This window comes from Tenebrio molitor, chromosome 3 (genome assembly GCF_963966145.1).
Source record: "Tenebrio molitor chromosome 3, icTenMoli1.1, whole genome shotgun sequence".
Classification (NCBI taxonomy): domain Eukaryota; kingdom Metazoa; phylum Arthropoda; class Insecta; order Coleoptera; family Tenebrionidae; genus Tenebrio; species Tenebrio molitor.
This window is the reverse complement of record NC_091048.1, coordinates 15,245,004-15,269,952: the sequence shown is the minus strand read 5'-3', so window position 1 is coordinate 15,269,952 and position 24,949 is coordinate 15,245,004. Positions and strand designations below refer to the sequence as shown.

At 32.6% G+C, this 24,949-nt stretch overlaps 1 protein-coding gene and 2 long non-coding RNA genes across 7 annotated transcripts in view; 1 reads left to right on the top strand and 2 right to left on the bottom strand.

Moving 5' to 3' along the window:
• Positions 1-809: 809 nt before the first annotated feature.
• On the bottom strand, positions 810-6,460 carry LOC138126006 (uncharacterized). Of its 4 annotated transcripts, none has more exons than XR_011157568.1 (6): positions 6,338-6,459; positions 6,000-6,188; positions 1,570-5,282; positions 1,366-1,506; positions 1,161-1,302; positions 810-1,100 (listed from the first exon to the last, which is right to left on the bottom strand). It is a non-coding gene; the product is annotated as an uncharacterized lncRNA (long non-coding RNA). The 4 variants fall into 4 exon arrangements; XR_011157569.1 differs by having other exon boundaries at positions 1,366-4,611; positions 4,665-5,282; XR_011157566.1 differs by having other exon boundaries at positions 1,366-5,282.
• The window catches only part of LOC138125991 (uncharacterized), a 32,748-nt gene continuing 14,227 nt past the window's right edge, over positions 6,429-24,949 (top strand). Inside the window, exons 1-2 of one of the 2 annotated variants that reach the window (XM_069041613.1) lie at positions 6,429-6,568; positions 12,283-12,460. In XM_069041613.1, coding sequence (XP_068897714.1) covers positions 12,400-12,460 — 61 coding nt within the window. In that variant the 5' untranslated portion in view covers positions 6,429-6,568; positions 12,283-12,399. Of the gene's footprint in view, positions 6,569-11,316; positions 11,425-12,282; positions 12,461-24,949 lie in introns of those variants that run through there. The other variant, XM_069041614.1, reaches the window with a different exon arrangement.
• On the bottom strand, positions 8,344-9,403 carry LOC138126008 (uncharacterized). The gene is made up of 2 exons (XR_011157571.1): positions 8,588-9,403; positions 8,344-8,529 (listed from the first exon to the last, which is right to left on the bottom strand). It is a non-coding gene; the product is annotated as an uncharacterized lncRNA (long non-coding RNA).

The window sequence follows — 24,949 nt, the reverse complement described above, 5'->3', positions numbered from 1 at the left end:
GTGTGAAGTGAAAAACAGAAAAGCTTATCGCATTTCACACTGTTAGGTATGTATTGTTTCTGTAGTTTCAATCTTACAACACAATAATGTAAAAAAAATACGTGTAAGAAAATGACCCACTTCACGAATGGATAACTAAAGTCCATTCAAAAATCAAAAAACCACCACCTGTTGCTTTAGGCTGGTAAAATTTAAAAAACCCTAGGTAGATAATTTTTCATACTATGTTGATAACTATAAATTATGACATTTATTTGATTGAAAATAAAATTCAATTGGTTTGAATTTTGTTCATATTGTTTTATTATTTTTACTTAAACATGATCAGAAAAACAAGACACTTAATAAACATTTAACCTCACCAAATTTTACACTAGACAGCGTTGCCGATAGTAATTATCGAGGAAAATGCGACTTTGGTGGTTTTTTGATTTTTGAATGGACTTTATGCGTGAATATCAACTTTTTGAATCAATTATAGAAAAAAGGCTTTGCGCAATCGTACTGTATGTGCCGTATTTTTCGCTACGGAGGGAAATTAATGTGCAATGCAATTTTCAAAAATTCTAATCCTGTAGACATGTATAATATGGTTTATGGATGAATATATCCTATATTCATATATTTTTTAGTTTTAGATTGAATGCAAACTAAATTTTAATTGACTGGATTAAGCTACGAAAATTTCACGTTTGTTGTGGTGGTGTATTTAATCACACGGATACGTCACTTTAGTGGCAGGGCCACAACTTTCTATAAACTTTTAAAATACATTTTCACAGAATACAAGGAATGATATTATCATTTTTTTCAGTGGAACTACATGTAGTTTTTTTGCGTTAGCGGTATATTTTTTTTTTGCGCGATTGTACTCTATTTGCTCGTTTACCACGTCTGTTTACAAGACGGTAAGCTCTGTTTACTCGTTGCTAACGATAAACTCGACGGTAAGTAAATTTTGGTGTTCTAGAACGGTAAGTAAAGTTTATTCAAAATTAATCGATTATTATAATAATTTTTATGTAGACAGAAGTTGAAGACAAGATGTGGGGGCACTTTCTGGAAACTCATAAAGCTCTTGTAGTCGGCTTTCCTTGGCGCTGCAATGAAATAGCATTAGCAAACTTGCCGCGACATTGGCATTGTCAAAATTTTCATACCCCGCATTTTCCTTGTCTTCTTGATTAGGTACACATTGAGGTTGTTGGTTTCGAAAATTCTTCATTTATGTAGACAGAAGTTGAAGACAAGATGTTAGCACTTTCTGGAAACTCACACAGCTCTTGTAGTCGGCTTTCCTTGCTGCTGCAACGAAATAACATTAGCAAACTTGCCGCGACATTGGCATTGTCAAAATTTTCATACCCCGCATTTTCCTTGTCTTCTTGATTACACATTGAGATCGTTGGTTTCGAAAATTCTTCATTTATGTAGACGGAAGTTGAAGACAAGATGTTAGCACTTTCTGGAAACTCACACGGCTCTTGTAGTCGGCCTACCTTGCCGCTGCAATGAGACAATTTTAGTAACAGACTTGCCGCGACATTAGAATTGTCAAAATGTTCATACCCCGGATTTTCCTTCTCTTCTTGATTACATGTTGAGTTCGCTGGTTTCGAAAATTCGTGATTTATGTAGACAGAAGTTGAAGACAAGATTTTAGCACTTTCTGGAAACTCACACGGTTCTTGTGGTCGGCATTCCTTGCCGCTGCAATGAAATAATATTAGCGAACTTGCCCAAATTTTCCTTGTCTTCTTAATTACACGTTGAGGTCGTTAGTTTCAAAAATTCTTTATTTGTGACGCACCCCACATTCAAAGTTTCTTCTACAACATCCACTTCGTTTTCGGAATCACTAATATCACTCATTTTACTGCCTGTTTTTCAACACAACTGGCGATATTTGCGCACAAAAACCGTAATGGCGGTAGTTGTTTGCAGATTGCCTTAGAAACGCGATACAAAAATCGACATTGTGGCAACACGACGTGAAGTGTATAAACACGTATCGCATTGGGCCTACCTATTCTAGATGTGAATGATTTGTAATAAATATTCAATCGCGCAAAAAATTTCATAAGCATCACGAACGATAATGACAATGTACCGATCTTAGACAATTTTGGAGTCGTCGCAAGCTCCTCCTCCAAACAATTGTCTTCGATCGGTACATTGTCATTACCGTTCTTTATACTTAATATACTATAAAAGATACCTATTTCTGAAAGCCCTGATTTATTTGATGGAATCGCAGATGTTTGTAACTAAAAAATTAATGTAAATTCATTAAAAAAAATCGCTTGTGCACCCATTTTATACATAGTACAAAACAAACATTTTCTTTTTCCATATGTATAAATGTAAATGTTAAAATACAGTTACCTTAAATGTTTAAGATTTTTATGTCTTAAGATAATTTGGGTAAAATAAGACTGTAATAAAAAAAACAGTCATTTTCTGGAATTAATAATTTTATTAAGTTTGTTCCAATTTTGTGGTGATTATGGTAATAAATTTTTTTTTCGTTCGACCGCTAAAAGCCAATTAAATACCGTATTCTCAGCATTTTAACAACAAATTAATGTGATGCTCACGGTAACAGTTGTAGGGCCAGTTTATAGAAGCGAAATTAAATTAATTGTAATCAAATGCGAGATTAACTGAACACGTGATCAGATTGAACCAATCGAAGTTTCGGATTGATGGGTTAATCGCGCATTAAAATTTAATTCGAATTAAATATTTAATTCTCATTCTATAAACTGGCCCGTCAAGTTACAAAATAATTAAGTATGTAGGTAAGTAATTTTGAATTGCGATTTATAATTTTGAAATACTATAAATACAGTAAGTTCGTGAAAATTATTTGGTATGACAATGAGATGCACTGTTTATAATGTCATTGACTTCTAAATATAAAAGCGTGAGTGCCGGAAACAACATTTCTAAGAAGTCTTTTACACCACTTCAAACTCTAAACCTTACTTAATTAGCATAACAGGTATATTCCAAGTTAGTGTAATATTGTTCGATTCTTGTACAGACAAATTCATGTAATGTAGGAGGGCAAGCCAAAAATACCGGAGACGTATAGATGGTAAGATTACTGTTTGCCTACGAAGTTGGTAAAAATTTAACTTCGTAATTTTTTTAAATTTGATTTTAAGTCTTTTCATAAAATTCTTCATTATGATAAAAGCGTGGAGGTGAATGTATATTATTCAGTAAATAACTGTGGCATGTAATTACTAATTACGTGACTGTCTTACGTTGAAAATATGCACTTTTACCGATTACCATAAATCCTTGGTTCTGCAAATTGCAGTGCAAGGCTAAGTGATAGATCGCTACAGCTAATTCTCTTTCTTATATCTCAATCTCATATCTGGATATAAGTGCTTTTTCGACGATGTTACGCCTCGAACCCAACAGGTTTTTATCGCAATTTCACTTTTTAAGTTGCAAACCTCGAGGCAATAGTACGAAATCTTCACGATTCGTAAGATGCTTATCAAATTTTCTCAACGAATCCTGTTCTGTTCAGTTAGTTCTGTTCACATCGACACAATCGAGCCGTAATGATGAGACAATATGATAAAAACGTTGCATAATTATACCAGTACTGTTAGAATTACGTGAGATGAGGCCATTGTTCTGGTCCGATTACCGACTTTTTACAGAATGAAACGCACCTGAAAATTATCTCACGCAGTTAATTCTTAATTGGTCGAGGTGTGCATCGAGGTGCCGGCCTTGATTAGAATGCAAATAAAGAACGGGACTTTTACGAAATGCTGCAATTTCTTGCCGTTAACGGCTGATGCCGAACAGTTTTTGGGCGAGTGTTAATGTTTTATAAAGTCCCTTTCGGTGCAAACAATAAATTTAAATTTTTGCGTGAATCTGAACTGAAGCGGCACTCTTGAGAGAGGGTATAAAAAATGTATCGGATGTCTGAAGGGTACTTCTCGCGCTCGCCTCGAAGCACATTCATCAGAGTTCGTGCTGGCAAACTTACTTAAATTAAATGCATTGATAAAAATATTACCGTTAGGAATTTATTTCTACTGATATGTCTTATCTGGATCTTTTTATTTGAAAAAAAACTTTTTCCCGTCAACGAAATCCACGAAATTTAAATTTGCGGCGGAAAATTGTGTTTATTCTTTATTATCAATGACGTCATATGTACTTACTTTACTTATCGTGTAAACAGATGGTGGTATTAAGTATGCAACTTGAATTTTTTTAACACAATGACCAACATTTGAGGACTCGATAGTTCTCAATCATGCTCTCCTACAACTAATAACATATTTAGCAATTACAGAGTTTTCATAATCAATTATTCTCAGTTGTCAGATAGTTTAGAAATCGTATGATGAAAAATGAAATAAATAATTAGGTACCTACGTCACTTGTTTATTTAACAAATCAGTGTTGAAAAATAGTGGAGCGTTAACCGTTTATTGAATTTACATACAATATACTATTAAGACCAAGGGAGATTATTTGGTAGCAATGTTGATTTTATGTAAGTAGGAAGACTTTCATCGACAACAATTGCAGTTATAAACACTACTGCAATAAAATGCATCTAAGGTGTTTCTGTAGAATTGAATATTGATTACAACAAAAAATACTTGGGAATGAGGTTATACCTGACGAAAGGTATTCCAGTGAGCTTTCGAACATTTTGATTTTCAAAGGCACATTACTCTGATGAGCTTTCTATTTCTAAAAAATAAACAACACAATACTTTTATAAATTATATTTTGACAGCTGCAGCAAATAGCATCTTTTGTGCTTAATAAGTAAAAATAAAAATTGGAAGAGTAAAAATGCTTATTATAAACTGAACATTAAAAAAAAAGCAATGGAAACAGTTGGAAGAAGGACATGGATGTTGCAATATGGTTCGCACATTAATATTTTTAATCAAGTTACCAAATGGATGGGAAAATATCATGGTGGTGAAATTTAAGAAAGAATTAAATAAGATGCAAATAAAGAAGAAGATAAAGAAAGAGAATGACTTCTAAATTTTAGTTTAGAAACAGTAACATCTAAAAAAAGAAGAATAGAAAAAAGAGCAGTAGATATGTGGATTGTAGGAAGGGATAATTTTATATAAATAATGGATATTTTATATCGTCGTAATTAAGTGAAAAGCAAATGATAAATTTATACCTGCGTGGATATGTACAAACAAAAGTGAGAATATCAGATTTTATGGACGTCTTGTGAATACAGAGACCTCGATGACCTCGGGTGAAATCTTGAATGAAAACATTTTCTAAAGATTTAATTCGTTAAGACACTCCCTTAGAAACTTAAAGCGACAAATGTATATTAAAAAATCTGCATTAAATTTGGAGAAAACCAGATTGTAGGATGTAGCTGTAGAGGTAAAAATTTGTATGCAAATTATATTACATCGTTACAAAAAAGTAATTGTTGATTATAAATCAGTTGCCACTCTTTAATAATTTAATATGCATACCTAGTATGTTATTGCAAAATGCCTTTCTCTTATTCTGGTAAAAATGTGTGGAAGTTTATTTTTCAAACCAGAATAGAACAACGCTAGCGGTCTAAAAGACAGAGGAAATAAAATTCGTTACCTTTTCTTGAGTAAACATGGTTAGTTATAGTGATAAGCTGATAAGAGCAACTAGTACATGTAGGTTTATTTCTGCGTCTGAAGCATCTAACAACGTTTTTTCACGATTCGTTTTTATCTTTTTGCCATGATGACATAATAAATAATCAGCAAATCTAGGTTCGTTTATTTTTGGAATAAATTAATAAGTCCCAGACTTTCGATAGATTGGTTAAAAAGTTTTTTTTCCACAAATCCCTTCCTATTGAGAAATCCGAAACTTGTCACGACGTAAAATTCTAACCGGTTTTGACTTTCAAAATGTGACAATCTAATCGAACGTTCGTTTCCAGTTCGGTGAAATATTGAATAATTTTCTAAGGGGTCACTCACTTTAAGTTGGTATCAAGTCAGGCTGTTTACGAGTTTCTATCCTGAAGGAATACAGCATAAAATCCCCATTATTAATAAAATAGAAAGTTACGGCCTTGATCTTCATTATGTGCGATGCGGCCCATAATATTTTATTATTATTATGATTACAGCTGCGATAGCGGTGCTCAAGAGCGTGTTAGTGCCACACTAAAAAAATCAAAAAATGATTTTTGTTCTTGATTACCAGCAATGTAAATGCGTTCAATGCTTTACTATATATTTGACTGTGTTTGTTTCTAATTTAGGTATCTCCCGTGTGATGATCGATGACATTTATGGTCCGGCGTGATGCTCACCTGCAGTCGCATTGAGGTCACTACATAGACTTGGATTGGAAACTGGTATAACATTTAGTAGGTTACAGAAATACCACTCTCTACCGCAGCTGTATTCAGCTTACCGCTTCTTTCTTTACATCGCCAGTCTAATGCAGTGAATTGTGTCTGTTGCATGTCACTTTTCTTCCAAGTCTATTCTACACGTGTTGTGCGAGTGCTTTTCGGATAATAGCGCATCACCTACTCAAGGTAAATCAACTTTGCATTTTATTTGATTTATGCTAAATTCCATGCACTTTTCTGTTATAATAATAACAAACAAATCCCAGCATGACTGGACAGTCCGTCTGGACGCGATTTCACTGCAGCATAAATGTATTATCCATGTCCGAACAGGTTATCGATGAAGTGTGGAGAATTTGTTTCTTGTTCAAAATTTTTATGCTGTCGTCAGGGGGATGGCCATAGTTCATCGTAACGATGTGGCTATGTCCAAATGATCGATAATAAACTGCAATTACAGTGCGAGCCTGAAAAGGATTCAGGTCAATTACTGCTACAAATACCAAATAATGTATGAATTTCCTGCAGTAACAGTTGTACACATGTACTTATTACCAAATAATTACGTAATATCGGTGCACCGTATCGTACCGTTATCTTCTGATTTTAGTAATTTTTGTTATATAAAATCGTCCGTTAATCAACGGTAGTTCTAATGACATATACAGGGGGTTTACATCGAGCCGGTCAGGTCTTTAAAATTGGCGTGTCGATCAAAACAAATGACGTTCGTGTGTATTCGATGCATGGAAAGTGATGATTTCTACAGTTTTAAATGCAAGATATGTCAAACAATAACAAAGTTATACAACCGTAAATTTCAACACATTTGTGACTAGTGTGACGGATCGATTTTAATTGATTTGGTTTCTTTGGGAGGTGTGTAGAGAACTACCTTGGCAGTGGTGGTCGTAGCGGAAGATGCAGTTTGTGTGGTTGTTGCTGTGTTCGTATTTTTTTTTAATTTCCTGGATGTTTTAGTGAAAGTTAAAATTCACAATTTCTCCAAGTTTTATGGAATTTAATTATATTATGCGACCATTAATAATATGAATGTGTAAGGACTGTAGAGGAAGCGTGTTATTATTTATTTATTTATTTATTTATTTATTTATTTATTGTGTATCGATAAATAATGCTGTACAAAGAAGTAAGGATGGCACTGGTTATTGTTTTGATACCCATATTTAATTAAAATTATATCTTTCAAAGAACCAGTTCATTAAAAATTTCACTGGCGATTTTTAAGCACATAGATATGACAAAAAAATTAAAAAGCAAAAGTAAGGCTCGGAAGAGTACATTGTACTCTTCCAGGCTGAAGCTAAATGTTACACAACGAATTTAATATTACGTGAAAGAGCGTGAAAGAAATAATAAACTGAAATTGCAACATATTAACGTTAAACTCATTTGCTTGCAAAGGTTAGTGTTATATTCCTCTTCGTTGCGACTCAAGTTATTATTGATATTAATATATGTTTTTATAAATGAATAAGTGCGAAGTGTTGAGTAAATAAATTTTGCTTGAGTCAACACAAATAAAAAGAGTGTATGAGCGTTAACGATTATTGCGAAAATATTCTCATTCAACAGAGAAAAGAAAAGATTTATAAAAATGTGTTATAATAAACAATAAAAGTACAACAATAGCATTTCTTATAATAACGTTTTTGTTATTTGTGGAAACTGATGATTAAAATTTTTTGGTGATTTCTGATGCAGAACAATTCCTGTCGTTAAGGCAATAATTTGACAAATCCATTTGTTGACTTCAAATTACATATTTGAAAAATGTATTGGTGAAATATGTTAAAATTTTTTTCTAACACTAATATCTTATACTGTTTCCATGGTGCATTTGAGCTCACACCTTATGTTTCCCATAAAATACGCTTGTCTCTATAAGACACGTCGTCAATAGCAACGTATCTTATAGAGTCATAAAATACGCTCACACATATCATTCAAGTAACATTTTATTCATCATTTTTACAGTAATTATCACAAAAGTGAAAAGTACAATTATTGAATTGGAACTGCCACATTAGCTTCGTGCTCTTGTTCCTAACATCTTCTTCTTTAACTTCTACTGTTTCATCCAATGCAAGTGCCCGGCCATCGAAAACTGGCAATCTTTACATTTTCTTCAAATGATTCTTGGCGTAGTGTGAATTAACTTTTAATGAAGTTCTAGACACTTACCCCATATCAAGAAAAGCCAAAATGACGTCTTCCGTTACCTCCGTGATGCTTTTTTTATTGTTCCGGCCTTGAAACGAAACATACACCTTTTCGTATGCACTTTTAGACTTCATTGGTAACAAATTGCCCCATTTTTCTTATTTCTTCTGGAACGTTTTGGCACATTTCAACGATGAAAATTGTTTTTTTCCAAATTTGTTGATATTATTACCATAGTACCCACGGCAACCTCCGCATTTTGTGTATTGTGACGCGCCTCGAATAATTTCTGAATTTATTAAAATTTCTGATAAGATGTTAGTGTTAGAAAAAATCTTGAAGACAACGCGTGTTTTATAGTTTAAACATCTCGATCTATTAAATCCTCGCTCCCTGCGGTCGCTCTGATTTAAACTACGATCTCGATTTTTAAATCGTCTATAAAACCCTTGTTGTCTTAATAGCTATAAAATACATACATAGTCTGTACCTACTTCATTTCGTTACTTTTTAATGATACCTACACTCTGTTTTCAAATAATTTACTAGATTATATTCCTAAAGACGGAATTTAGCGAATGGTTTTATAAAAATTCAGAGGTGTTGGTTTTAGGAATCTGATTACTTAGTAAAATCAGTTCAGCTGTAATGAGAATTTTAAGTTTGGTTGATGCACTGGAAAATTATGATAAATAGGTACCTACATTTAATGAAAACGCACATGTGCATTATATCGGTGTTCATTTAAAAGTTGGCGTTGAAGAGTCGATTGTGAACGCACCACGGATTGCAGATCGCGGATCAGCTGTTTAAATCGAATCTCACTTTTTAAGTTGATTGTGTTTTACTCTGACGGGTGGTGCGTTCACAACCGACTCTGCAACGCCAACTTTGAGAATAAATTTAAATGAACACCCGATATGTTGACGTTATAACTCAGTCTATTATAACTATTTAAGAATTAAAACAAAAAAAAAGTTTTAATGCTGTTTACTACATAAATAATTTTGCTACCTCATTGAACACTTTGGGTGAAAAAACCAAACTATTACTACCATACTTACTAAAAATTATACGTTTTCCTTGTCATATTTCAAGTAAAATTCAATTTCAAGTTATTTTGAAAATATCGTAAGGAAGGTACACTTTGTATTATAGTTTCATATTAAGTACAAAATTTGAAGTAATTTTTATATCTACTGAAATGTAAAGCAACGACGAGCTTTTATTTCACTAATTTGTTAAAATTAATGATACTGATAGACATATAATTTTTAGGCAGCAATGCTCAGTGAACTCGTACCTTTATTAATTATGATGTGTGTTTATCATCACTTTCTCTAAACAATTATTAACAATTATTTCATAAACTAATTTACTATTATTATTAACTACTTTTCAGTTATGGTAACATTTTTTTACTCTATACTAATGCCGGATTTAATGTTCGTTCCTATCAACGGATAGAGAACTAAATTGTAGGTTCTGGCCGACACAATTGATGTTTCTTTCATGATGAGTTTCACTTACTGAATTATGACAGCTAATTAAAGTAATGAAATTATGACAACGTGACAATTACAGTACGTGTTGACAATAATGCCAAAGAAGAGTGTAATATACATTAACACTGAATCGAGACTTAAATTAACATGCAAGTAACGTTACTTTCTGTTTTTTAATTTGATTTACTTTTATTGTGTACACAAGGAAGGTAATGGGTTTGTTGTAATCAGTGAAATAACTGAAATAATAATCATCGACTGTTTCACGAACGAGAATAACGAGATGAGATGAATGAAACCGATTACGCAGATCTGAAATTTCAGCGATGCGTTTTTAGGTTCTTGACGTATTCCGTTAAGTTGACAGTGGTGGGTCGTTGGTTTAAATAATTAGTTCATTGTTAACATATCGAGTACAATAATTTGGACAAATATTGTCAGACCATTTTACTTGCGTTTAATAATAACTAAGTAATGATTTTTTTTTCACGTAGGTACCTACCGGTTGCTACTGAATTCCTTGTTTGATAAACAGAAATATTTAAATTTGATTGACAGAATTTATTAATAGATACCAACAAATGTTAAATTTTTAGTAGATTCTACAAACAATAATACGACTACACGAGAGTCTGTTCGTTTAAATATATGGTATTTTTCATTTGAAATCATTATGATTATTTGTTTTTAATATACCTCTTCAATTATATTGAAATTTAAAGTTCTAGCTAGAAAACATGTTGATGGTGAAAATAATGTACATATTATTTTCTAATCCATATTTTTCCAAAACTCAACCAAACTTAATTTTACATTATTAACAGCAAAGATTTTGTTGACCTTATGGCAACACCACATTTAATTTTCCCGACTAAATTGGTTAAAAATGTTATTATTAGATTCTAAAAATCCGATGAAGTCAATTATACAAAATTCGACGTTAAATCGTTAGTGAATCACTTTTTGACCAATTGTTAATTGAATCGAAGCGCACTTTCTTAACTTTACTGCATGTCGAATTATTAAGAAAGTTAAACTAGTTAGATAACGTTAACGTAAGGTCAAACTGATGAAAATAAACTGCGTTTATTCTATTTCAGTCAATAATCGTCTTTATACGCCCCCAAATGAGGGCATAAATTGGCCTTTATGGCACAGATCTGTCAAAAATCTGCCAAGCTACGGTTGGTTTAATTATTCAAACAATGGTATCAAACATTGTTTTATTAAAGAAAATCATACATTGTATACACAGTAATCAAAATAGCTCAAGTGCGTCTATCGATAGTTTAAAACGACCTTTTGATTCCTTCAGTGGTTTATTGCCAGCTAACAAAGATTGTTGTAAAAGTGGTGAGTAACCGAGAGTAACTAAATTTGCATGGACACAACTTTTAGTTGATTTCCTTTAAGGAATACTAAATATTTGTTTGAATCTTTTAGAAATTATAAAATAGAATAAAACGTTGTATGTACCACGGGCATAATTGTCGATTATGGCCCTCGGGAATTTAAAAGCCCTCGTTCCTCGGGCTTTAAACATTCCCTCGTGCCATAATCTCCTGATTATGCCTAAAATCTTACAGTCTGTTGTTAGCCGGTTTTTCCAGAAAGCATTTGGGAAACATGCAAGATTGCGCCATCTAAATCATATGATTTTCCTTTCATTAACAAGTCATTCATTACTTAAAATTCATTAGAGAGAGAGTGACAGGGTTACTGTACTAGTGCCATATATTAATAAGGTACTTTTCCAACGGAGTCATGTTAGTAGCGAATCGAACAGCTGTCAATTTGGGTCAAAGGTTATGGTAATTGGTAAATCTTTTCCATTATTAAAAATTGTTTAGATTCACTTGAGGCCTAATTTTAAGGTCGTAACTAGAAATTGGTTAAAGTTGTTCGACTTGTTCCACCGATTTCGTTGTTTGACGAACAACAAAACATTTAAACAGGTGAATTAGATGGGGTATTAGGCGATTGAAATTTTTGTGGAAGTCATTTTCGACAAAACAATTAAAACACCACGTCAAAAGCACCGGTCAAAGTGAAACTTCGTGAAATGTATCAGATAACAAAGTAGTACGAATAGTCTCCTAACACATTTGTACGTTCACTTCTTATTCGATGACTCGTCGTAAAAAAGAAATTTGACGAGGAAGTCTTCACGGAATTATATCACATAATAATAAAAATTGGTTTTTGTTACAGGTGGAAACTAGTTGAAATGAATTGGCTCATCAGGTTTCAGTGTAGTGCAATGTGATGAGAATTGTAGTGGTTGCTTAAATCCAGACCAATGGTTGTGAAAAACTTTGGTGATGAACGATGTCGTCCTACATGTACATTCAGATATGTGTGTGGGTTCTGATCGGATTTTTCTGTGCCGGTAAGTGAAATTAGACCACAAGTGTTTGTATTATGGCTGTAAGAAAACAATCGAGGAACTGATTAACAAACATTGAATGTAGTTACACATTAAGCAATAGAAGTTTACACATAACAATGCATACCAGTTTTACAGCTCAAGGATATGCATTACTACATTTTTATACTTTAATAGAATTTAGAGTTTTCGTTGTTGTAAATCCCTTTTTGGAAGAGTTGTTATTTGAAAAATTTACAGTGACGGAAATAAAGGTCACAATATAGAACAATATAGAAAAAGAACACTTTTTAAAAAATACAACTACGTATATCTGTCATAGTGGATTTATTTTTCAGGTATTCATACATTGAAAATGATTATCACAATTTTCTCAACTCTGATGTGTTAATGTGTGAATGTTATGAAGTATTTCTTCTCAACTAGCGGAATGAATTTGACATAATGACATCCTTGATTCCTATTAAGAAAATTTGATTTTGAATAAATTTTGCGACGTTGCCGAGAGGATTCTAAAATACCGTGCGATCAACAATTATTTAGATCAAAGAAGACATTGACATTTTGACCGTATGGCGACAGATGTCTGGGATGCATGCAAGTATTTCTGGTTGCATATACTGTTTCAATTTGAATTTGGAAAATTTTGCCGAAACTCGGTCAAACAAGCAATGTCCATTCTTCGTTATTAAAAAGTAAGATGAATGTTTTATGTTCTGAAGTAAAAATCATTTGTGCGTTACAGTTTGATTCATAGTGACGGTTGTTTGACGTTCATTAGCTGAATTAGCAAAGATACGAAAAATCTGACACTCTCAAAGTCATAGCCGCCCCTTATTTAAGTAATTGTTGATAGTACCGTAGTTATTTACCTAATGTTTTAATCTTTTTGACCGACGACCCATTACTCGTTTGTAAGCAATAATTTTGCAAAACCTGTCAACAGACTGACATTTAGATAAATGAAATGGCAGAAAGTTATTCTATTATGTATACCGATAAATCGCTTTGACTGACATGCTTACTATTTACACCACAAGATGGCTCCATGAGACTTCAGACGAAAACAATAAAATTATGTTGATTTTTGAAAACTGAACACATCAATGGTAGCGGTATCTTGTCTTAGTATGGACTTAATTTATGATAAGCTAACAGTTTTTTTGTAGGTCCCTGAAACCTTAAAATGTTTGTGTCAGTTTACACACTCCGTGCGGTAAAGTGACAGATTCCTTGGTGTGTAAAAATTAAGATACCGTAGCTGTGTAATAAATATGTCAATTAGAGTTGAGGAGGCCAAAATGATACTTTTTTGAAAAATGTATTAAAGAAAAATCATTATAGATGTGAATTGTTAGTGTCAAATTTTTTAAAAATTCAGTGACTGTACCGCTAAACCTTGTAAAAAAATATTTACTGTTTTTGCTGAGACTGTACGTATGTCAAATGCTAAGAGTGAGGTTATACTCCAGAAAATGGAAAACATTGTTAAAAGATTATAATAGTTATTAAATTGCAATTCATTGTAGCAGTTAACCACCCACACTTTTTCTTTTGCGGAAAGCAATGTTCGTTTCTTTTGTGAACTCATTTTTCTTTCAATAAAATGTTCGAATTTATAGCTTGTATATAAATCTATCACATTGGACGATTGATGCCAGAACAAAAACTTAAATTCAAAAATCCCGAGACGCGCGCCTAGTAATTTTAGCTGACACCAACCAAACGTCATTTTGACACTTCACATCTATAAGGATTTTACTATACGTACTGAGGTAAATAAAAACTTATTTTTTTTAATCAATAATAAGTCAATGCTACATATTCTCATTGTCATTTAAATGTCTCTCCTTATTATCTGGTAAAAAATATTTTCTAAATTTTTAATATGTATTTTTAATTAGTAGGTAGTTCTCTTTTGAACTGAAAAATAATTCTACGATTTTTAAGTTCATCTGACTTTCCATTATTTGATTCCGTTAAAGTTTTTATACAGGGTAATTCACGAACAATAATGAGCCCGACGGAATTGAAAATGCAACCCACAATACATTTGTAAAGTTAACGTGGATATTTGTTTTTTAATTTAAAAAACATAAAACATCGTTAACTGTGCAGTTTCGTAAATTTTGACATAAACGTCATTCGCTTGGTTAAATAAAATTGTAAATAAACCAAGATTTTTTGGGAAAATGTTCAGTGTCTGCATATTTGCACAACGGCAGAAGCATTTTATTACATTTGCTATAAATCAATATCATGTCTGTTTTCTCATCGTTCGAATAAATTTTAATCGTCTTATTTTAATTTTTTCGTAAATGTCAGTTGTGACAAATAAAATTATTGGAAGCAAAGTCATCATGGATTCATAATTTCATTTTAAAACAATACGATACACTGTGAGTTTTTTTTAAAGACTGGCCGTAGGGTTTTACATGCTAATTTTTCAACCCCCTGTTAACTTTTGTCCTCATGAAAATATTCAACCCAGTTTTGTAGTAAAGTTGTGGGATATGATATTGTATTGAAACAATTTCAATTTAATAACCAGAAGCAAGGAATAGGCTAGCAAAAACTGCAAAAAGACGTTTTTTGAATTTCGTTTGCTTCAATTTTAAATTTTAAGTAAGCTAAAATTTCACCTGAACTTTGTAATTTGAATATGTACAGTGGCGGCCATTAATTTGGAAACACCAAGATTTTTCTATTGTAAATTGTTTGTCACTTTGACAATGTTATTGACATATCAATTTCGGCTGCGCCAGTCTGTTGAATGCGCTCAACGATGTCATGGGTGACATGAGTTCATGACATAACACTTACACTATCAAATATTAGAAATATCCAGTAAACTAGATTAGGCCGGTGTTTCCAAATTAATGGCCGCCACTGTACCTAATTGATCGTGTAATTACTTAGCTGCCTGTGGAGGCTATTTTGAACATTTCATTTAATTTTTATTGAAGAAAAGAACCTTGTTATAGCATAAATAATGAATCTATCGTTATTAAAAAGTAATGTTGACACTATTTTTTGCAAATAACATTTTGTTTGTAAATTGTCTATTAGAACCATTTAGGTATCACAAAATGAACTAAATAACTAGACAATATTATTGTTTAATCTAAAAACAGCGCTAGGCTTTGTAATTTTCACAAAAATAAAAGTTAACGGGGATAAAATTAGAATGTAAAACGCTATGGCCAGTCTCACTGCATAAAATAGCCACGTTAACTTTGGAAATGTATTGTGGGTTGCATTTTTAATTTCGCCAGGCTCATTATCACTCATGAAATATCCTGTATAATGACATAACGTTTACGCGTCTTCTATTGTTTATTGATAGTAATACAGGGTTATTATAAATGATTGTCCCATCGCAGTTGGCGTTGGCGACGTAGTTGAATGTGCCGCAAGCCTCATAACATGAGTGAGACTAGTATCGCCGATAGGTGGCGCTACCCGCGGTAGTGGAAATCTGTCTACCATGGTTTACTTGTTTGTCCAACGTTGCGAGGCTGGCGGCAAATCCAACATTTGTGTGGGTTTTCAACGCCAACTGCGATGAGACAATCATTTATAATAATCTTGTACATGTGAATAGTTTTCTTTATCAGGAGGGTTTAAATAATCTAAAATGACTATTATACAGGTGTCCCAGAACTCGCGCTCCAGAGAAAACTTTAGAAATCGCCCTGAGGCACAGATACATATTCTTAAAGAAAAAATTGGTTAGCTTACACGGTATTCAAGAAAAGAACATTTCAATTTAACCAATTAGAAGGTTTTAAACCATCTTATCATTTCCGTTGCTAGGTTTTATATATCAACCCCTGAACTTTTCCTTTCTGGGATTGGTGAGTTTCAAAAGTCCAACAGCGCTGTTACTTATGTGAGGCTGAAAAATGTTTTTTCACTTTTTTTCTGGGACGTGAGTTCTGGAACACTATACAGAGTGTTCTCGAAGTTGACGCGCACCTTGTAACACGAGGTACTACACATTATTCTTAAGAATTTTAGCCTAAATCTTCTTAGTAAAATGTTTGTATTAACGGAGATAATTGATTGTATATTTTTATTGTTTTCTAAAATTTTAAGTCCGGTGCTGTCCATTTCTCCGCTGTAGTAGATTAATAACTAACCTGGCCCAGAATGGTGTCTTTCCGGAAATCGCTTTGCAATACTCTCTGGACGCTGCAGATGCATTCTGATAACGTGATAACATTGCCCATGCATTTGCAACATATCTGTGAGCTCATTATTTTCCTAATAATAAAGCCATTTCGACTAATTAGATGACAACTCTGACAGTAGTTTTGATTAACGTCCATGCTCATTTGATTTTTTTTGTCAATTCCAATTTCTAACAAATCAGCGCAAATTTGAGCAGGACCGGTTTCAAAAATTTCAAAAAAATTAACTTATTGTATCGTGTGTTCCAATAAAAACTCACTCGCAGTATGCCATGACTATAGAGATAGATAGACTGGTCATGTCGATTTTAGGATCATTGGAAGTAGTTCATTTATCATTTGTTACTTATAAATTTTCATCATATTGTGAGTTGTGACAGATAACCTATAAATTTACTTTAGTAGTTCATTTCACATCTGGTACTAAGACATACTTCATTTTTGTCATGGCTTGCTGCGAGTGAGTTTTTTGTGGAACACACGATATGTTCATTGCCGTACACATTTTACTAAGGTGATTTTGGCTAAAATTCTTTAGAACAACGCATACTATCACATGTTAAAAGGAACGCCTCAACTTAATTATCTATATTGTCATATTATATTCATTTCTGGTCTGGTCTGTCTGGTCGTATTTTTCTTTAATTTCAAGAATTTGTTCGTTTTTACTGTTTGCACTAATTTGGTACAATCGTTACAAACACATTAGCAATAAATATTTTGTCTATCGCGCCATTTTAATAAGGTTCATCATTAGGTAATCAATATTAATGACCTTACTACCTTTTGCGCAGTATAATTTCACATTTTTAACCAGTCGTTATTATACCTTACTGAGGTTAATGGAGGAAATTATAGGAAGACCTTGCATGTTGAATTAAGAACTAAAGTTCTTGCTAATCAATTTACTCTCTATTATTGCAACAGTATAAAGTTATTATTCATTTAAATGTTTTACGAAAGAAACTTATTACTTAAATGCCAAAATTTAGTTATTAATTGTAATACGAAACTGGTTTTTCATTGTAGTCACTTATTCGCAACTTTTCGACAATTACTGCTTTGTATCTTAATATTGTACGTAAAAATAAACCACTTCAGTTGCTGTCATACGATAATTGAACCTTCAATTCAACTGGGACCAGCAGGAACGAAGATGTACATACCTAACTAATAATACCTTATGCGTTTGTCACAAACTATAGGTATAGGTCATCTACAGGGGGTTTCATTCCCCCCCAAAACTGATCACGACGAGGGACACTTTCATCTTCAAAGATCTTCATTCCTGCGTCGCGTTGCATGTCCTGATGAACATTTGTATAGTCCCAGTATGCAATTAAGAGTATGCAGCTCACCCGCATTGCAAAAAGAAATCCGTGACCATCCTTAAAGGCTTCCAAATGTTGTAAATGTCTCCTTAGCACCCACGAACCGGAATTACTGTTCAATCTCAAATCTGTTGGTTGTCACCAGTGGGTCCCATAAATAGTAAATAAATTGCTTCACTATGTTACGAATGAACCAAAGGTGTCCCATACGAGTTTCTTTCAACGTCTAGGAATAGACGATGGTATAGTCTATAGTGAGTATAGTGTATTTAAATTTTTAATAAAATGATTTTATTACAAAAATATCTAGTAATTAGTAATGTCTGAGTGCAGTTAGTAGTTTTTTAGAATTTGCGTTTATAATCCGTCTATAAACGTCAGTCAGTAGGAGTCGTTTATGGCTTTATAAAAGTACACTGTACTTTAATGAAATTTTTATCAATATTTCAGTATATTACACTAAAAAACTTCGAATATTAATGTTCAAACTCTACTTTTTAACATCTGTTGGAGATGTAGTTGCATCCGTTACCTTGAATTACCAATTAATACGAAATTCATTAGAATTTGGAGGTTTAATTTTTTTATTAAACAAATAAAAAAAGGGTGCAAATTCTAAAAAATAACATAAAAAACTCGTCTTATAAGGACATTGGCGCACTTGTCCCATAGAAAACTCCCGTACGGGTCGTTTTCTACACGTGGGACTCGTGCGGCAAATCAACCCTTATAAAACTTGTTCTTTAATATACTATTATTTTATAAAAGTATATAAAACAATATATAAATTATTTATCATCATTTGCCAGCCTAAAAAGTGGGCACTGTATCGATGCCGGATTTATTTATCATTCCGGATATTTCTATCAAGTAATGATAATTCTTTTGAAAGCACTTGGTAATTCTTTTCAAAAAGTGGGCGTACAGCACGGAGTGTGCTCATACAACGTTATACGAATTACAAACAATACTGTCATCAAGTAATGAAGCTATAAAGTATTGAAAAAGTTTCAATGGAACGTAGTTTCCCTCGGCGGTCACCTATCCAAACACTGATCACACTCGATATTGTTTAACTTCTCATACTCTATCTGCCAGTACGAGTACAACTCGGTAACTGTATCACTTTTGTCGGTTATTTCAAGTTAACTTGCACATCCAACAAATTACATTGGTCAAAAGCGAACATGTTTCCTCGATGCAATAAACTAATTTAGGTTAATACGTGCCTGTGAATTACAAATATGATAGCAACGTTCAAGAGTTCTTGTTTTAAAGTTACGACTCTCAGAGTCACTACAATTTTACTCTTTGTATTATGTACATAAAAGTAAGATTTATTGCAACACTACATTGTTTGTTACATTAGAAAAGACAATCACTCCTTTATCGAGTAAAAAATGTTCAAAATAATTCTTTAGTTGAATGTAGAAAAGTTCTGTTACCTTCTCTACATATAATGGAAAATTGGAAAGACCATGAATCAGAGGCCCAGCTTTCAACTACCTCAAATTCCCATGGGTTAGTGATGCCATGATAAAAGAAAGTTTGTCTTTATTCACATCCTATGGTAAGGGAATTCATTAAAAATATTCTAAACTAGATCTAATAGTTTCATCTACTTTGCGTTAGCTTATTATTATTATATCGAAAACAGTTTAATAATGAATCGTAAGTATTATTAAACTGTTTTTTTTTTTGTTATATTGCTAACATCAGCCGTTTCACGTCAGGCGTCAAGGTAAAATGTGAAGCTACGAAGTAAATTTAGTAAATATAACATTTTAAACCTTTAGCGCAGGAATGACAAATATTATTGAATTTGGTTCACGGCTATTAGATTATTTTCAAATTTAAATACAAATCGTCAATGTCTGTTACCAACTCATGCAAAAATCCCTAGTCTAATATGAAAACTTGAGCAGTCGAAATTTCAGGAATAAAGCAAAGTAGATGAAATGGTATTTTACACTCGTTTAATAAGACGTATTATCACACTTGTTCCATTAAAGCACTCGTGTGATAATAAAGCGTCTTATTACACTCGTTTCATAATATAGGTACTATTTTTACCTTATTTTCTAAATTTGGGGTGGTTAAAACATTAAAAAAATATTTTCATCAAAGAAACAAATTCAACGTCAAAATTTGTTAACCAGTATTATCGAATAGCTCAGTTTCTTTCCTGATGCCTAGCCTACCTAACTAGCTTGCCCGTCTAAAAATCACCCCTGAGTCAACAACCTTTACAAACATAATTAATGAAGAGACACATGTTTAGGTGAAGAAGGTAGTTTGTGTTGTTGCGTTTTGTTATTTTTTAATATACATAAATAAAATTGATAATGCTAGTTGGCGGTAAATTTAATAGAAAGATCCCAGCTTCTTCAATGAAATTTCGTTTCATTTTTGTGGGATGACTCAGCTCTTTGGAAATTGTAGGACGTTTAAGTTCATCAAGAAATATAACTTTGTTATGGTCGATTTTTAAGTTTTCAGGTCGTTGCTTTTCCCCACCTTCATCTATTCATTCACAACTCATTTTTGATTCTGCGTTCCGGGTCTGTAAAATTTCCTCGTCAATCGGAAATTCATTTTTCGCCGAACCATCCGCTGATCTCGATCTTAAAGACTCACCGAATTGACCCCTTCGCGTCGTTTATTGATTGAAATTCAGTTCGGACTCGAACTTTCTATTTACTCGAACTTGACATGATACCCGTAATTCGCACTTTCTACGCACCAAAACTAGATGATGAGTTAGGGTTTGATTGATTAATCAGTTGCGTAAGCTTACCCTGGATTCTATTACAACGGCGTCAAAGTGTCATTAAACTGTCTTATGATAATCATCATAATTAAAATGTGTCTAGTCATACCGGATTCACCGGACACAGCTTCCGCTATTCCGCAAACCAAGCAAACATTGCTAAATATTGGACACAGCAATTAGAACGTGCTACTAATAATTAGTAAATAGAAAGTCGAGTCTGTGTTTTGTGAATCCTGTTTGTACGATTAAGACGAATGTAAACGGAAGAATTACATTTAGAAGTGCATCCTTGTAAACTTTCAAAACGTTGTACATGATTAAGTACTTAAACGAGTAACCTTTGGCAATGACTTACAGTTACGCGCCAAAAAACAAAGGAAATTGTTTCAGACACAAGGAAGTTGTTATGTAAAAGTATTGGTGCTAATTGCATTTATTAGTATTCGTTTAAAAAGAAAGTAGAAAATTTAGCAGTTTATTTAATTTCGAACCGTCTGTGTTTGTCGTTAATTAGCAGGTACTGATGAAGCGTGTGACGTAGAATAAAAATTAAACCAACAATATGAACAGGAGATCCTCTGCATTCGACGTATTTGAAAGAGTTTTGCTTAAAGAAATTTCTGATAAATATTTTAAACTCGACTCTTCGTAAAATTTAAATAGCAAATTGAAACAACTTGACTTTTTTATTATTCTATTTGTGATGTACTTTAAATAGCTCTCGTTTCTCGAGAAATGAAATAAGCTGGGCTTTCGGCTATATTTGCTTCCTAGGGTAAACAAAAAGATAATGATTTTGTAACTGGTAAGGTGAAGTGTTTTTCAGCAAAAGCTCTTAGTTAATATTACTACCTGTATTAATAATAAGAAACTTGAGTTTATACAGAACAAGTTTTGTAACTTTTATATTAATTATTAAATAATATTGTTCCATTATAGATGTTTTTAATATTATAACAGGGAAGAAAGTTGCTTTTCATATTATTCATAAAGAGGATCTACTTTGATTAATCTTGTTAGAGCTTGTAAAATGAAGATATGTACGAGTACATTAATGTAATATCATCGTTTTCGTACTGCTTTTAATTTTATTCGGAGGAAAAATTCAATTCAATTTAGAAAATATTTATTTAGCTTTTAACTCAAATAGATGTAAATCACAAAAAAAAAAATACTGAAAAAACTTTCCACAAAATTGTCATAGTAACATTTCAGTCAAGTACCGTCTTATTGACACCATGGATTAGAAAGTGTTTTATTAGTTATTACCAGTGTGCAGGAAAGTATTTTAGAAATTTACAACAAACTGCAAATTTAATTAAAAAACATACATTTTAAAACCAAAAAAAAGCAATTTTTTCTTTAACGATAGAAACATAAATTACAAAAATTGTCTTGAATCTTAAAAGCTCAATGTGGTATGCCTTGAATAGTCGTTTATGTAGATACTTCGAAACATTTTAAAAATAAAAAATGGTAGTTATTTATTATACAAGACGATGAAATTGTATGTTATCTTCGAGAGCGAGAGATAATTTAATTACCTTTTATCGTCGTGTATAATATTAAATTTTTTCTATAGCATTTGTATTTTATTATTAAAACTTTTTTTTAATAATCGTGTCAGGTTTTAAAATATCGTTAGTATGAACGTTGTTAGGGTAATAAAAAAAAAATAGTATATTAAAATATAAGTTGCAAAAGGCATCTATTCAAGTACGAATTTGAAATTCCGAAACGAGCCGCGCAGCGGCGAGTTGAGGAACAAATGAGTGCTTGAAGGACCTTCTGCAATGAATCTTTTATACTATTTTTTCTATTTTGCCGCTGTATACCATTTTATATATAAAAAAATAAAAATTTTAAATTTAGAGAATTTTGCGATGGTTGGTGACATTTTTATGTGGCATTATTTTAGCCGGCTGTGAAAAAAAATAATTTAAAACGTCAGATTTTTGATGTTTGAAAATGAATGCTGAAGAAAGTTTATCACTAACGCCGCCTCAAATTAGGCAAATTGCATAAAAGACGTTAGAAAATTTACTGCCGGAGAAGTCCAAATCCCAGAATGAAAATTAAGCGTTTCTTTCATTGTTTATTAATTTGCTTTGTTCTCTGCGAGATTTATTTTTTGACGTCTGTCAGTTGACGTTCACGCTACCAACATCAATACAGTAAATTTTACTAGTCTATTCTAACACGCCAACGACTTATTAAAGCACTCAAATGACGTCATTTGGGTGCTAGAATTGACTTATTCTAAACGCAAAATAGAAAAAGGACTTTATCTACTCTTGCGGTTAAAATGCTATTTGACCTTTTGATTTGAACAGATAAAAGCAGCACACTTTAACATCTGCTATAGAAAAAAAACTATTTCTTTTATTTTCTATTTTTATTAGAATTATTATATTTATATGATTATTTTTTTACCGTTAAATTTTGCAAAAAAAACAGTTCAATTGTAATAAAAAAAACATTATTCAATAATTTTAATATTTCCGCCCAATTCTTTTTTCTCCCAATGACGTCATCACCAGTTTTTCAATTTTTTTTCGCAAATTTGGATAGACCAAAAAATCTGGTTTATGTACAGTTGCGGCCGTTGAAATCTCAGACAGGACAGATTTAAACACTCTGTATAAATTCCGAAATTTGATTAGCGTAAACAGGACTTTCATCAAGGATTATAAAGTTAGTGTCAGTATTTGACATATTAGGTCAGAATCGCGCGTAACTTTTGAAATGCCGCAATTATCTGATTTGCAAAAATGTGTTTGACTGAGGGATGGTGTGAGTATAAGAGCCATTGCGAGACAAATTAATGTGGATAATGTTTGAGTGACATTTTGAGAAACGTCACTTTCAATACCATTTACAAAGCTAAAAGTTTGGCGTTGTCAAAGTGTCTGAGTTTTCAACGGCCGCAACTGTACAGTGGCGAGCACGGAATTTCGCACACATTGGACATTTCACTGACTTAATTTTATTAAAATGAGATACCTACTGGCGGCAGTTTCGTGACAGTTTAGGTGAAACATCAGTCATGATCACATATATCATGCGTATCCCACCTCATTATTGATTATAATGACAATAAAGCTTAGACTAGATAGTTTTTTTTTAATGACGTACAAATTGGCGTGCGAAATTCCGTGCTCCCCACTGTACATACATCATGTATGATATTTAAACTTTTTAAAGGTGAACATAAAATAGGGTGGCTGTGAAATTCTAATTGTATAGGAACATTTTCCAAAAAAATTCTTCAATAACAAAATGATACATGTCCCAGAACTCGCGGATCAAACTTACAGTGCGTTTTCCTTGGTGATAACTGAAAGCAATAGCGTTTAAAAAAAAGGACAGGGTATAATCGATTTTTTATAATGAATAATTAAAGTTGACCAATCAGAAGGACGCTGTTAATTTGAATTTCACGTAAATTTAACCAAAGGTTTGAATTGCCTAGCAACATAATTCTAGTAAGAATGGTATGGAATTTCAAGTAAATGTTTGGGCAACTGTGAAGATTTTGACAACGTCAAGTTATAATTTGATTCGAAATTGTCAAACTTCGTATTGAAATCATGTATACAGCTGCAGAGTAGGCCGAAATGCTCATAATTTATGGAGAGTGCCGGCGCAATGCACGTGAGGATGCAAGGGAATATGCAATACGTTTTCCACGACGTTTGTCACATCCAAATTATAACGTATTTCTACGGTTGGTGTACCGTGTTCGAGACACTGGGTCCTTGGTGCGTACCTGACAAGAAATTGGTGGTCCCTCGCGAGAAGTTAGAACGCTAGAGACTGAAGATGCTGTTCTTCAGTCCTTTGATGACGATAGTAGAAGAAGTATATTTGAAGAACTATATTTACCGCGAACCTATCTATATTTTAGAAGAACTAAATGACCAAATTCACGAAACACTGGCTACTGTTATTTCTAATATGCTTCGACTGGCAAGGGAAAATTTAATAAAACGAGCTCGCCTATTCCTTCAGATGAAAGGAGGTCATTTTGAACACTTATTATAAATTATTCTTTTTATTTTGCATGTTTCTTATTTCATTTGTTGCATTTTACATCGTTTAGTTATAAAATTTGATCTTAAATTTTTACTAATAATGATGCTAAAATAAATAGGTTAGTTCAATCCAGTTTTGTCTTCTTTCTTTCCGAACTGCC